General features: G+C 38.0%; 1 protein-coding gene and 1 pseudogene across 1 annotated transcript; one reads left to right on the plus strand and one right to left on the minus strand.

Annotated features, from left to right (window-relative positions):
- The first annotated feature begins 316 nt into the window (after window positions 1-316).
- LOC122342997 (polyunsaturated fatty acid 5-lipoxygenase-like) lies at window positions 317-8,977 on the plus strand. The gene is given in 15 exon segments (XM_043237261.1): window positions 317-562; window positions 1,083-1,281; window positions 1,454-1,526; window positions 1,858-1,980; window positions 2,155-2,261; window positions 2,385-2,557; window positions 2,792-2,938; window positions 3,056-3,073; window positions 3,075-3,266; window positions 4,489-4,575; window positions 5,553-5,731; window positions 5,828-5,952; window positions 6,107-6,207; window positions 6,291-6,461; window positions 6,545-8,977. Coding segments are annotated over 15 exon segments (2,025 nt in total). The 5' UTR covers window positions 317-412; the 3' UTR covers window positions 6,725-8,977.
- Window positions 8,978-9,651: 674 nt separating this feature from the next.
- Window positions 9,652-15,847, minus strand: LOC122343155 (annotated as a pseudogene).
- Window positions 15,848-15,861: the final 14 nt, after the last annotated feature.

Consider the following 15,861-nt stretch of genomic DNA (forward strand, 5'->3'; position numbering starts at 1 on the left):
TAATTGGTTGTTAGGGTGTGGATTTGGGTTAACTGTGTGACTAATCTAGTGATTTGGCAGCAGGGATCTAAACGTTGTCAGATACATTGCAGTTCACACACTCACACACCACACCTTGTATTTCTCACGCTGAGAGGTAACGGATAACTCGCCCCACTTTACACAAATAATAGAGGCACAAGCATACAGAGGGAAGTTTTTGCCAAGTTCATAAGCGTTGCGCAATGTGTCCCAGCCATAAGGCTTCAGTTGAAAACAACAGGTGCTAATTTATTTAATAACCATACGTTTTTGGTGCTAACATGTCTAAGTGAAGAACACAGTTATCATCGCAGGTTAGAGTGATAGGCCACACCCCCAAAACAGCAGGGAAAAAGGGAGTCGGTTGTACTCGTCCTGTCATTCGAGCAGGATGTTCAGGTACACGGTGTCTGTCGCCACTGGTGGGCAGGAGTTTGCTGAGACAGTAAATGACATTTACCTGACGCTGGTGGGCACGGAGAAATGCAGTGATAGAACTCTACTGGACAGATCTGTTGTTGACCATTTAACAAGAGGATCGGTAAGAATTGTTTTTCCCTCAGAAAGTCTATGGAAACGGCAGTGTTATGTATTGAACGAATAGTACAGGTTGTGAATGTTTCCAACATAAAATGATTTAAATTATTTACTGATGTCAGAGGTAGAAAGTAACTAATCACAAACACTTTCTCTACAGTACTTGAGTTCACAAAATTGTACTTTTCTTTTAGTGGTACTTTTACTTGAGTTCAATAAAATCAAGGTATTCAACTTCACTGATTTTTCACCAAAAGTACACCAAGGTGCTGATGGAGAAGCAGGATGCGCTGGTGTTAGTTACTAAGGTGGAGTACTATGCTTCAGGCAATAACAGACAGGTCTGACTCGGGTCAAAACTTCCAGTAATGTTAAAGTTACAGTATTTCAGTTGAATGTAAGAAATCTATACTCTGGCTTTAAATAGCAATTTTGACTAACACACATATCTTTTACTTGTACTCAGGTAAAACGGCACACAGTTTGTGTGATTCAGTTATGTCTAACAGAAGTTGTCATTAAAGGTGGTATCTGTTGACATCAAAGCGAAGGAGCTCCTTGGAGACATTGTGCTGGTAAAACTGGAGAAGGGGAAGATCTTGATAGATGATCACTGGTACTGCAGAAGCATCAGTGTGACGACCCCCTCTGGAGACTGCTTTGAGTTTCCTTGTTATCGCTGGGTGTCCATTGAAAAGAATGTGATTCTTCGAGATGACAAAGGTGAGTGCAATTTGAATCAGTTTACCATCCGGTTTCATGATAAATTTTCATTTTGGGGTGGAGCAACCTTTTAATAAAGCACATCTTACCCCTGTTATGTAATACCCATGTTTCTGTATATATATATATATATATATATATATATATATATATATATATATATATGTTTTAGATCAATTGCCTCAAGATGATAATCTGAAAGAGTACAGGCGAATGGAACTGGAATCCAGACAACTGCTGTTCAGGTTTGACTGCACAGATATAATCCCTTGCAATATATATTTCTTCATGTGATGGTGAAATTGTTACACCAAGCCATTCTGCCTCCGTTTGCAAAAACTTTGCTTTTGCACCAGCACCCCCTTCCTGTCAGGGGGGGTATATCTTTCAAGCATTTAACCTCTCAACTTTGGCAGGTGACAACAAATATAAAAAGATGCGATAGAGATAAAATTGCTTTTTCAGTTGGTTGGATAATATGGATCCAGACCAAAAAATAATATTTACCTAAAATATAATACCTAAAATAATTCTGTCCAATTAACTGAAAGATTATGTTTGTGGTTTTCTTAAAAGGTGGAAGGAGTGGCGTTCTGGTTTCCCCATGAGCATAGATTTTAATTCAAGCTCTGAACTTCCTCTGGACATTCAGTTTGAAGCTGCAAAATCTGTGGACTTCTCTTTAAATTACACTAGAGCGTAGGTTTCCTTTTGCATGTATCTAAAACAAATGTGCATTTTATAGATTTCCTGTGACACAGTTTGACTGTTGCTAGTAAATATCTCAAAATAAATGGAAAAACAAGCTTACTTTGAAACTGAAAATCTGATTGTGAGCATTCAGCTGTATTTTTCCATGATCTTCTCTTTCAGGGTTAGGAATCTTGGTCTTAATAAATTTATGAACTTGTTCCAGTCTTCTTGGAAAGATTTTGCAGACTTTGAAAAAATATTTGTGAAAATCCAAAATAAAGTGTCAGGTTTGAAATGTTTCTTGTTCTTTTACATTGAAGCTATTACTCCACTGGCTGCTAAAAACACAAGGCACACATATTTTGCATATTCCTAAAACTCACTGGCAGCTGACTTTATTCTTTTGACAGAACACGTGATGCAGAACTGGAATAAAGACTACTTTTTTGGCTATCAGTTCTTGAATGGCTGCAATCCTGTGATGATCAAGAAGTGCATGAAACTTCCAGACAAGTTTGCAGTCACTCATGAGATGGTGAAGGTCTCCCTGGATAGAGGTCTCACACTGCAAGAGGAATTAAAGGTGAGAAAAAAGAATAAAATACAATATATTAACAAAGTATTTTTATATAGCACTTAGGTTACTCAGAAATACTTTGCACAAGTTAGAAATACTCCTAAAACAGTAAATTAAAACTTGTCGAGCACAACATAATCCAAAATTAAAAGCAACCCTAAAAAGATTTGAAGAGATATATGGACATAGTTTGTATGAATTAAATACAATGGAATAAATACTAATACCTCTCTATTACAGGGAGGAAACATCTACATAGCAGACTATGCAATACTGGAGGGGGTTCAAGCCAATGCCACAGACCCAGATACCAAGCAGTATTTGGCTGCTCCCTTCTGCCTGCTGTACAAGAACAGCCAGAATGAAATCGTACCAATTGCTATCCAGGTACATGTAGAAATAGTTTTGTAAAACACTGGTTAAATATAAAAAGTTGATGCTTTAACTAAATGTTAGACTTTTTACCAAATACTTAGTTTGGTCTTAATTTGATTTGTGAAACAGCTCAGTCGTCAGACCACCGTCGGGAGCGGGAAACACAGTCTTTCTCCCCAGTGATAATGAGTATGACTGGATGCTAGCCAAGATGTGGGTGAAATCTGCTGACTTCAGTATACACCAGCTGGCCACACACCTTCTCAGGACACATCTGATATCTGAGGTCTTTGCCATAGCCATGTACAGACAGCTCGCTGCAGTCCACCCCATATACAAGGTACCCATGCTTTAATTCATTCCTTGCTAAGATTTAGGGCAAGATTTATTAACAACTCGCATCAGTGCAAACCCTTAAATTTCAGGGTTTACCAAAGACATGCAGTGAACCAGTAGTGGCAAAATGCAAGGATGGGCCTAACTAAAGGGCTAAACGAACTGGGAACGGTCAGTAAAATCAGACTGCAACCACTTCAAGGCAGTCCCACTCTTTTAAGATGAGCAATAGGCTGTGATCCACAATATCAAACACAGCTCTTAGAATTAGAACAGACATTGAAGATGTTGAGTCAGAAGCCATCAACAAATCACTGATGATCTTAAACCCAAATGAAGAAGTTCAAAAAAGATTATTAATTGTGAGATGGTTACACAATTGAGAAGTAACATTTTAATAATTTTGCCAAAAATGGGAGATTTAAAATAGGTCGAAAGCTATTGATATCAACTAGAGCAACATTTTCTTACTTAGGTACAGGGGTCTTCAATCTTTATTGCTGCTGGAACAACCCCAGTCCACAAACAGTCATTTATTATACTGACAACAGCAGAACAGAGCATCAAAGCAAGATTTAAATAAGCTAATGGGTATAGTGTCAAGCAAGGAAGTAGTAGAGTTCATGCTAGATACCTTCTGTTTAAGAGTCTTGGTATCCTGCTTAAGGAAAGTTCATAAGAGAAACACCAATGAACGCAGGTGTGCAGTAACGTGATAGTAGAAGGCAAAGATTTTTCAGTTCCATAATGTAAATTAGTCCTTAAGTGGGCACTGTATATATCTAAAGTCCATAAAAGTGATTATATAGTTAAGTGAATCCAGTAAAGTAGAGCTGGAAAGGTAAGTCCTTAACCCTAACCCTAACCCTAAACCCTAAACCTAACCTAACCTAACCCTAACCCTAACCCTAACCAAGTGACTTCACAATCCAGCTAGTTATGATCACCAGTTTGTGACCAACATTTTGCCATTGGCCATGCTACATTCTTTATAATGTCTATTTCCTGTCATGTGATCAGTAAGAACACAAGACCAATACATAAAAATAAATAAGAATAAATGGCTAGGAACAATAATATCCAGTAAACTCCATTATATATAAAACCACAATATATTGAGCAGGGAAAACGTGCCTTGTGTGACAGTTTCACATATATTGACCTAGAGTTGTTTATGTTTTATTGAAGGCCAATGTTTTGCTGACAGTTTTGTTTTCTCCTTGTAGTTGCTAATACCTCATGTCCGTTACACCATTGCCATCAACACTGCAGCTCGTGAAAAACTCATCTGTAAATCTGGGCTCTTTGATAAGGTATGGCTTCTGTCCATAGACTCTGCCTCTCTAAGACATCTCTTTTATGACCTGATGTCAACTACCTCATTAGTTGCTAGATGTTCTCCCAGCTGAATATTTGCCCCCGTGTCAACTTTTTTAAAACCTATAGCAGGTTTCCAGGATCCTCAACTACCACAAACATGGCTCGCACATGAGAACAGTTGTGTGATCACAAGGACCTGGTGCTCTGACACCCCAGCTAGTTGTGGCAATCTCTCTGTCTTGTGCATAGTATCTTTTCTCAATATGGAGTTAGACTAGAGAGTATGATGGTGCGTCTTACCAATGAGCATGCCCAGTCTGTGCTGAACTGCACATGAGTTTCTTTCAAAGGCAGTTGCTGCGCACTATCCACATTCTAAAGGAGCTCAATGGTGCACCTGAGGTGCTCTCGTAACAGCTCACATTACCCAGAGTATGGCGACTCCATCCTGAGATGTTCCAACTGTTCTGGAGTTGATTCAGGTAAACTTGTTGTCTTCCTCGAATCCTCCCATATCCAGTTGTATTATTTGCTGACCAAGGCCCCCTCAGCATAGACATACTGGTACACATTGCTTTGAGCTTCACACAAGAATGTGTTTCCCAGTGAGACTTTTTGCACAAACACTGTACAAGATCAGCAAGGATGAGGAACAAGTCCTGCCAGCCATGCCATCTTGGCCAACCAGGACCAGCTTTTTGAAATTTACACTCATCATGACAGTCCCTCCTGGTGAATCTTTTTGGGAAGGATCTCCTTTCTGAGGGGCCCGGAACCATGTGGCACCTACGTCCGGCTCTTGAAGCCTTCTTCTGTGATTACTGGAAGAGACAATGCTATGCTGTGTCAATTTTCCCCTCATCTCTACTAGCTGATGGTTCTGTTTTTTTGTTTTCACTGTAGTTCTTATAACATTTATAAAATGTAATATAAGAAGAAAAACAATCTCTGGTGTCTTTTTACTTCAAAGGCTAATGGCACCGGTGGAATTGGAATTATTGAAGTGATTCAAAAGGCCATGAAGACTTTAACCTACAAGTCTCTGTGCTTCCCTGAGGCCATGAAAGCTCGAGGAGTGGACAACAAGGAAGATCTACCCAACTATTACTACAGAGATGATGGCATGTTGGTTTGGGAGGCAATCAAAAGGTAACTAAAAGTTTTTTTTATAAAATGTTTCAGATGTTTAAACATTAAACATATTTGAACATATTAGATTCATAATTTAATTGAATCTTTCTGCAGTTTTGTTTCTGATGTGGTCAGGATCTACTACAGCAGTGATATGGCAGTTCAGGAGGATGAGGAAATCCAGGCATTTGTTCAAGATGTTTGTTTCTCTGGTATGAAGAACAGTCCTAAGGATTGTGGTGAGTTCAGGGTCAGTTTACTAAAATGTGTGTTCATATCTGCCAGCATTCAAGTGTGGATGTGCATACGATTGCATCTGCACACGATGCATATGCATCATTTACATGGTGGACAAGTTACCTACACGGGGGGAAATTTTGTCAATGTTCACAGTGTTCCCTAATTCTCTGAAAACTCGGGAGCAGTTGGTTGAGTACTTGACTGTTGTGATCTTCACAGCTTCAGCTCAACATGCTGCTGTCAACTTTGGACAGGTGGGATTAGACACGCTTTCCTGGATGAATAGAAACTATGGCTGGGTTAGTATCCATAGGCTGAGGTTTTTACTGTGTTCCAGTATGACTGGTTTGCCTGGGTCCCCAACTGTCCATCCACCATGAGGAAGCCTCCTCCCACACAGAAAGGCCAGGTGGATATGAAGTACATCATGGAGAGTCTGCCGGACCGCACACGTTCCAGTTGGCATCTAGGAGCAGTTTGGGCCCTCAGTCAGTTCCAGGATGAAGAGGTTTATGAATGACTAGTTTATATACACTTGTTACCCACAAAATTAAAAGTAAAAAAAGTTTTTCATCCATACCTTCTCCCCAGGTGCTTTTAGGAGTGTATCCAAATAAGCACTTCACTGAAAAATCAGTCACAGAAGCCACTAAGACTTTCCGCAAGAAATTAGTTGAAGTGACCAACATCATCAAGAGGCGAAATGAAAAATTGAAAGTGCCCTACTGGTATCTGTCTCCAGACAGAATCCCTAACAGTGTGGCCATCTGAGAGAGCTTCTGTGGTAAACATTTCCACACCACATTTGATTTTAACTATATGCTTAGAAAAGCCTGACAGACACAGTTTTATCTGGGCTATTCGGATTCATATCACAACATACCTCAATATTGCTAAAGTAACTGTAAGGATTTTTTGTGAAAATGGTAATCAGTCAGCATTCAAAGTAATTGAAATGCGATTTCTCATCAGCAACATGTGTGTTAATGTGTTACTTCAAGAGTACAAACATCTGTGTTGTGTTGTTTTTTAATAATTCATTTAATTAATCATTTAATTATAGTCATCATTTTTTATTAATCCAGGTCCAATTCTGGCTATTAACAAACCATTCACATTTGCCACAATAAAATATATTTTTCCCTGCCAATTAATAGTCATTAATCAATTAATAGTGTCATTGTATTACATTATTTATCATTCATTTATTTTATTTAATGTCTTTATATTATATATAACTTACATAATTTGTATTTTGTTTAATCTTATTATAGTGGGGTTTTATAACACTTTATGGATTTTTACTGATTAAATTAAGATTTGAAACTAAGATTATTCAATAAACCAACCATTTTAAAAATCAACTTTTCACCTTTCTGCTTGTAGCTTTTTTGGTTAAATTTCTCAGGCTCATAGAAGACCAATAATAAACCTTTTGGTTACAAAACAAGATTTGCTGTTGATAACCATTTACTGTGTTTAATAGTGGGACATGATTGACCAGACAAACAATTTGATTGAGATTAATGTTTAAAAGTTTAATGCAAAACTCCCTCTTAAAGATGATGGCATTGATCATACATTGAGTTGTAAGATTTGAATCCATCCTTTATCTCATTCTTGCAGCCTTCTCAGCCAATCATTCAAATCACTGAATATGTATCAAATTTGCTATATGCAACTGTTTGTGATAAAAATCAAAAAACATTTTGTGTGATATTTAAAGAGACTCAGACAATACTGATGAGCTTCAGGGGATTGTACAATTAAATAAAGCAAAGCAAATGATGGTTAGTGCGTCTATGTAGAACATTTAATTATGTAGCCGCTTTTTGGGCGCTTTGACATTTTCAAATGAGACATGAGACTCTGAATCTATTGCGTGCTGTTCCTGTGACCAGTGAGCTGGCATTGGGCCAAGAAGATGTTTGAAATAATGTCTGGAAAGCAGTAATTGGTGGACTTCAAAACTGAAATATTAAACAGAATGATAAAATAACATTAACTAGTTAATTTCAAATAATCGTTTCTATTTCAAACTTTTCTCGTACAAACATTGACCAACTATTGCCTTTATGTTGGCTAAATTCAAAGCTGTACAGGGATAGCCATTATAAAGTTAAATTTAGTAGCAGAGCTACTTCAAGTGTTTTTAGCGCTGGAAACCATTTATCCTTTGCTGCTTTATCCCACACTTGTGTGTCTTCACGGTACACTCAGCTCGTGGTTGCTTAGCATGGATCAATGATTATATATTTAACAGTATCAATGCATCAAAAATATTAATTTGCAAGGCAAAACAAGAAACTCATGTAGTTTGTGCATAAAAGTTTTATTAATAAAACACAAGCATAAACAGAGTGCAAAGAAGGCTTGATGGTAAACTGTCAGAAAAAGCAGAGAATGAAGCTATGGCAAGTTAGTTCACCACCTGTAAATCATCAGTGCTGTATATAACTGAAGCCATAATTAATATTAAAATGTTTTGTTGTTATATGTATGATACTTGCACCCTCATTGGTGAGGGTTCAGATGCAGTCTCGAATGGAAGTTTTGATGGTTTCCAAGGTTTTTGGAACTCACACTCTTCCGGTTTGAAGAGTGATGTCCAAAGATGTCCTGATTCATGATGATTGAGAGTTTCTTTCCTGGCAGAAGTTGAAAAGAGCTAATAGGAATATCTGCTGAGATCTGAGAATATTTGGTTAAATGGAAAGTCAAGGCCGCAAGGTCTGGCTTCAAACTTAAGGGTCGCAGAGGTGCTCAAATTCTCATCATCTCACTGTCCCACAGGACGGCAGCTGGGGTGCTGGTTTAAGAGGATGAGAAGTGTTGAGACTTGAAGGAGCCTAAAGGTAGAAGACTACTGAGGCAGGGCATTAGAGCAAGGCTTTTTGAGGTCTGTGAAGGTTGCACCTCTTGAGAGTCAATTGTGACCTTAGATGGAATTTTTGTCTAGGAATTTAAAAGGAGTAACATTGAGATGACCAAAGAAGAAGCTTCAGGTAGAAGTGGCAAGAGAAGGCAAGACATCATTGTTAGCACCGCAAAAAGATTTATTGCTCCCAAAACCATGCTTATTTACAACATCTAAGGACACAAGGTAACAAACAACATGAAATTATATACATAACCAAGACAAGCGGAGAGGAACTGAAAGTAGCGCTAAAACAAATCAAAGAAATAAATATAACAAAAAGATCCCCACTGTTCCGCCCAATCCTCTAAATAAGAAAACAAACAAACAATGGAAAAGAAATCTTCAGCGCAAATGCGCCTAAACTTACTCTAACTACAAAACACAAAAATACACATTTAGGACTTCACTATCTAGTGAATCTAATACAGAGACTTAAATCCTACGTGCAAGATGTATGTCACGTGACTTACTGTTGTTCCACGTCTCCCGTGTCAAACCACACTCTAGTCTCGTAAGCAATAAATAACTAAACCAGTCACATGCCAAGTCACAAACAAACACAGCCCTTCCAGTGAGTCGACTTTTAAAGGTCTCCAAGCAGATCGCATTGGCAGAGATCACGACGCCACAAGTGACCACCGATGATTGACAGCAACACCAGCCAACAGATTTCCGAGAGTAGGCGGTACCTGTGAAAACACTAAAGGTGACAGAACAGAGAGAGAGAAAAAAAAGAACATACACACCGAAAACCAGTGTATGGTTGAGAATAACAATGATGTCTTAAATTTTTGGAGGGAGAGTTTTATGGCTCTTTGTCCCTAAGAATGGTCATTTGCATATGTGATGAATGGGAAGAGATTTTTAAAGTCAACTAGTAAAGATTCTTATAACTTTGAAATGTTGCATTGAATATCAACATGCATTATACAGTCAATCAGAATGTCTCAAGTCAAGTCCATAGATATCAAACATGGCTAAGAAGATGTGATATTAGCTAGTGATCTATCATAAAAGCATATACAATAGCAAAGACAATACACAAGAACAACAACTATATGCTCAGTGACCGGAATAAGGAGATTCACCTAGACTACTTACTAAACATATCAATGACAAGAATAAAACAAGATGTGCAGACCTACATTAGAATTGCACAGTAGAGATGGAATGTAACCAACACTCTCTCTTTTAATTTCTGCTGCAGATGAAGTTGAGTTTGTGAGATTTAGGAAGGCTGATCCAGCGCTGATCTCCTCTAGACTGAACTGTTCCTTTTCTCTTCTCGAGTTTGCAGTTTTCTTGCGTTGTTCCGTTCCCAGGAGCCCAGTTCTGATAGCACACGATCTCTCCACTCAGCCAGAGCCACATGTTCATGACGCAGTAGTTGTGTAAACACATCCACACCGCTGCAGTAGATGCCCGTTTAACCACGTTCTTCATACGATGCTGCATCTCTTCTGAATGAACCGAGACCAGATCCACGTGATTCTGTCTGCAGTATCTTAGAGCTTCGGCCCACGTCAGATTCTCTTTGATCAGAATCATTTGAGAATCAAAATCTGGATGTTGCTATGAGAGCAGGGACCAAATGCATATCACTGAGAGCTATTGTCAGTTGTTTTTGGAGGGAGTTTGAGCTAGCTGAGCCAAGAGACCTTGGTGGTTGTGGTGCCCATAGTTTTTTATATGGTATCTAGAGCTTGCAGCAAAAGAGTGGGAGAGTATGGTCCCAGCATACAGAGAAGCTTAGAATTGGAGATGCCGGAGAGAGGGATAATGTGTCTGGTAAGATGGGCTCTGGCATTTCCAATGGCTGTAGTACATGGCTTTCTGGCTTCCCTGGCTGTATTCCAGGAAGTCATCCTTGGGTGGCAAGTCTTGGAGCTGTAAAGCATCACAGTCTGTCTGTGAAGAGCTCTTTGGGCAGGATTCAGCCATGATGTCCATGAGCATTGCTTGTTGTGACTGCGTGGTGTTATCTGTGTCCTTGTTGGATTCTTCAACCACATGATGACTAGGAAGTTGAAATGAGGTCCTCTTGCATCAAGTTTGTTTGGGTGGAGGCCATCTAGGTTTAACAGTTGTCTAAAGAATGAAATTTTGATTAAATTGACTCCTTTCATGCTGCAGGCTTTTTGTAGCCATGTGTTTAGCCCAAGCAACCATAAAAGCATGTTAGTTCCCCTTGCTGGAAGTGGTCCACTGATTAACAACTGAACTTCAAGTCTTTGAAAGGTTAAATAGTTCCCTGAAAGAGTTCCAGCAGTTCTGACTGCTCTTTCTGAATACCATGATATGGATGATGGATGATAATTTGATTTGCAGTTTTGTGCTTCTAGCAAAAATGTGTTTGAGCACTGTGTTGATCTTGCTGAAGTCAAAAACTACTCAAAAAGTAGTGAAAGTACAAATGCAGACATTTTTTTCATGCTTACACTGCATTGGAGTTGGTCAGAAAGTACTTGATTTGCCCAAAATGAAGATTTTTTTTGTCTTGTTTTGTGTTTTTTGTTGTCATTTTAATTGAATTATTGCTTCATCCTGATCCTAACTTTTCTAATTATCTCTGTAGCCCTCTCCCGCTGTAAGGCTCAGATAATGACTAGAGAACATTTTAAATCAAATTAAAACAAAAAAAATGTCTAGGCGAGAGTTACATCTAAATTACTCTGTGAATAGTGATTCACAAATTAACTTAAGAAATAAACATTCATTCAAATACCACTCGGGTCTCAGATATCAGTATGAAATGTCAGATGATAACTATAACCTGTATGACTTTTTTAAACTTGAGAAACACTTAACACACACACTTAAAGATGATTAATAAATGTGAATTCATTTTTCTCAGGAGCTTTTATGTTTGTTTGTTTTTTTTTTTTATTTCTTGCTTTTGTTAACTCACATTGAAGTAATTCAATTCACACAGTTTCAACAACATTTGGAAAACTAAATAATAAAATATAAAAATAACCCGAAATTCCTGTAAAACTCAATATTACCCAGCTGGGATTTTCAGTTCACTGTTGGCGCGCTAGTTGGAGCTCTTGTGATGAAACAACTGTAACGCGTTACTCACGAATCCAGGGAACTAGATTTCACTCATGGAATAATAATCGTGGACCCTTGATGAATGATGAGATGAAACGCACAGCCTCCATGACGACATCCTCGATGACGTTGCACGAATCCGATGAACTTCTCCGTCCTCGAACATGCCAAACGAACTCCACGACGATCCTCCTCCACCTCACGACCCTGACTCGACGATCTCTCAGTCTCCTGAAAGACGACTCTGTGCTCTTCTCTGGCTGCAGCAGAACTCATGCGAGGCTGGGGTGTATATGCGGCCTGTGCAAACTTTCTTCAGCACGAGCAGCGGCGTGATGTGTGATGCGTCTTCACTTAATATAGTCACAGAAATGTCTATTAATGTAATGCAATGAGCTTCTTTCGCTCACACAATTTTCTTTACACCACGTTTCTCTGACTCTCTCAACGAAGAAAAAAACCCGCGTAGCACGCACTACGTTCTTCTTTTTCCCCGCCCCTTGAACTTGAGGGGTCAAAATCCTTCGTTCTCATAGGACAAGATAATATTAGCAGAAAATACAACAAAATTAAAGTCCTTGCTTTAGTTCTCTGTATTACATACTGTTTACACTCTTTTAGAGAAGTCTTAAAGGAACATATATAAAACAAACAAAAAAACAAATCAGCATAAAACATATTGTAACCAAACAAATGTCTCTTTTATCCCTCTTTTAAACAAACAATGAATTTAACAATCCAAACATTTGTTTAGGGCTCTACATCTCTTATAAGGTTTATCGCATGGTCTCCATCCCGGAGTCAGCAGCCTCCCTCCCAAAACCTCATCTGCCCTAACCTCCAGTCCGCTCAGACCGAACCAGAAACAGTAGACCTCTTAATAAAGAAAGAAATGGACGCAGGTTTCATGATCAGCCCTTTCTCTGTGCCTCCCTTCAATATCTTCCGTATTAGCCCAATTGGCGTAGCCACTAGGAAATTCTCTGGCCAAAAACACCTATAATTGACCTCTCCTCCACTCATAACTCCTTTCCTAGTATTAATAGCCTAATCCCAATCAAAGAGTTCTCCCTACAACAACCCAATTGCTTCTCCCTATCGATATCCAATTCGCCTCAACCTGGCCCACCGAATTACCTTGTCTTACATGTTGTCAAAGTGTCTAAACTGTGTGCTTCTATTACTGAGGTGTTTTTTTCCCGTTACCACACTGTGGTCCCTTAGGAGCACAGTCTGGGTTTGGCTTTTTTTCTCGCCTCACCTCTCCTCATGTAATGCTGTAATTATGCTTTATTTCTGTCATCCCGTCATGTCTACCCCACATCTTGTAGCTGTATGTGGATGGGGTGATGGCCAAAGCATTTCACTACATGTCGTACTACGTATGTCTGTGTATGTGACGAATAAAATTTGAATTAGAATTTTGAATTTGAATTTGAATTATTAAACCTACCCTAACCCCAATTATCTTCAGCACTCTTTGAGCTCTACGGCCGCTACTATGGGGATTGGCCAGCCTCTAGCATTTCCATTCACTGTGATTTAATGAAGCTATGGTTCACTGCATCAACAAACACAGTTCCCATTCACCTGGCCCCATGCCCTTGCTAAGATGTCCTATTTGGATCTCGCCCCACAACCAATTCATTATAATCGCCAAATATATTCCTGGAAAGAAAAAAACAGATAGCTGATTCCCTCTCTAGTTTCTCTTTTCAGAAATTCAGGACGCTGGCTCCAGAAGTGGAACCCTATCCAACCCTGGTTCCTTTTTACTTTTCTTGTGATTAATCATATGTAAGTGCAAACTCATGAAATTGCTCACAGTTCACTTTGACATTAAAATGTCCTGATAGTTTACTCACCCCCATGTCATCCAAGATGTTTAGGTTCTTCAGCTGATCTGGGGGTGTGTTTTAATTTGAAAGTGAACTAATTGCAGTTGTTTACAAAAATTTGATGGCAGTCTCAATCTTTTCTTTACCAATTAGTCGAATGCTTGTAGCATTTTGTGACATGCTTCTTGTTTAAAAAAAAAAAAAAAAAAAAAGACAAAATTTGCAGTCAGTTGCACACAGTAGAAAAAAAATATATATTGGTCAGTATTAAACATAGTTATTTTATTATTATTTTTTCCCCATCTTTTTGAAACTCTTTTTTTAAGGCCAGTTGTCTACCAATGGCTTCAACAATTTGAAATAAAAATTGAGCACTTTAGTATTTTGTGACAGGCTGCTTGTCTTCAAAAAGTTGTTGTATTACAAAAAAATTGTATTACCATTACAATTGCACATTTTTTTTTCTTTTTTGGGGCAGCTTATTTAAACTGCTTGTTCTAGTTCAATAAAGGCCGATTTTAATGTCACTTTTACTGTTAATTTATAAGTGAAGATTTCAAATCTGAAATATTTAGCAGTTTTTTAGGGTATGCTGCTTAATTTCAACAGACATTCCATTTATTTAATATTTTATGTAAGTAAGATTGTTACAAATTCCTCAAGTCAGTTTCACTCTAAAAGACCCTGTGAAGAATGTTTACTGTTAATTTTTTTAATTATCTTTTATTGTATTCGTTTCAAAGGACCTGTGAAAGTGAAATAGTTTTACTGTTGCAAATTGAATTTTGTTCATGAAAATGTGCTTGATTAAGTTTTACACTCGTAGAGCAAATACTTAAATTAAATAGAATCAATAAAGAAATGTTCACCAAATATAAAAAAAAGTTCATAATTGTAACATAGCATTACTAAGTAAAATATACGTGTAACTAAAATGCATGTATGTACTAAAAAAATATTTAGTCAGCTTTACCAGAATTTATTCTTTTCATTCAACTAGATTGTTACTTGTAGAAACTACTCAACACACTCATGTCCAACGAAATTTTTTTTGAGTGTGGTTTCCCGATCCAAATGATCATCTTGTATTAAATCTGCTCAGTCTATTTCTAGTTTTAAATCTCTTAAAGTGTAGCTTATAATTCCACAAGCTTTTCATTCTTATATGTGTCTTCTTGTTTTATGTTTATACTTCTTACTATATTTTCTTTGATGTACAGCACCTCATCTGTGGTTATACTGAAATGTGGATTATGAATAGTAAATACAACTACAAAAACAATATTAAAAATATAAGATCGTTGTTAATCTTTAAGATTTTAGACTATTTAATTGCGAGTTTCCATTGTGACAATGTGTCATAAAGAGGGACAACAGAAGATCAAAGTGTGGAATTAAGCATTTTCTTCTGGCAAATACAGAAATATTAATATATTATAGTAAAAATATCAAATTAAATAGGTCATTTGGTATATGGAGCTAAACTTACTGTTGTTGCAGATGAAATACTGGTTATCACTACAATACAAGTCATGCCATTTTCTTTTTGTCATCATACCACAATTTTCTCCACGAGCTTGTGGTTGCCCAGATTCCCAGTTCAGATAGAGCGCAGGTTCTCCTGAAGACCACTGCCATTTATCACGACCCGTCTTCTGCAGCCCAATCCAGACCACTTTGATCGCTCACACTCATTATGAGCTCATTCAAGTCATTCATGTTGTCAACGGTGGCCAGATCTGTGTATCTCTCTCTGCAGTATCTCTGAGCTTCAGTCCAGGTCTTCTTCTCATTTGTAAAGCGATACTGACGCCGAACACATTCAGATACGGAGCAGAGAGCTGTGAAAGAGAGGGTCGGATTTAGCGCTTTTCATAACAGGATCAGTCCTAATGAAACTATAAACCAGAGGAAAAAGTAAAAACAACCCACGAACACACACACCAATTACAAAAATGAAGTACAGAGTCTGGACCATGTCTGATGTTTCTGTCTGTATCTTTAAACTGTGTGATTATCATATCTGCTCTCATCCTTCATTCAGCAATCGCATGGCTCTTAACAAAAGCCCATTCATTTCCCTTCCTCATCCATTT

Source organism: Puntigrus tetrazona, chromosome 4 (genome assembly GCF_018831695.1).
Source record: "Puntigrus tetrazona isolate hp1 chromosome 4, ASM1883169v1, whole genome shotgun sequence".
NCBI lineage: Eukaryota > Metazoa > Chordata > Actinopteri > Cypriniformes > Cyprinidae > Puntigrus > Puntigrus tetrazona.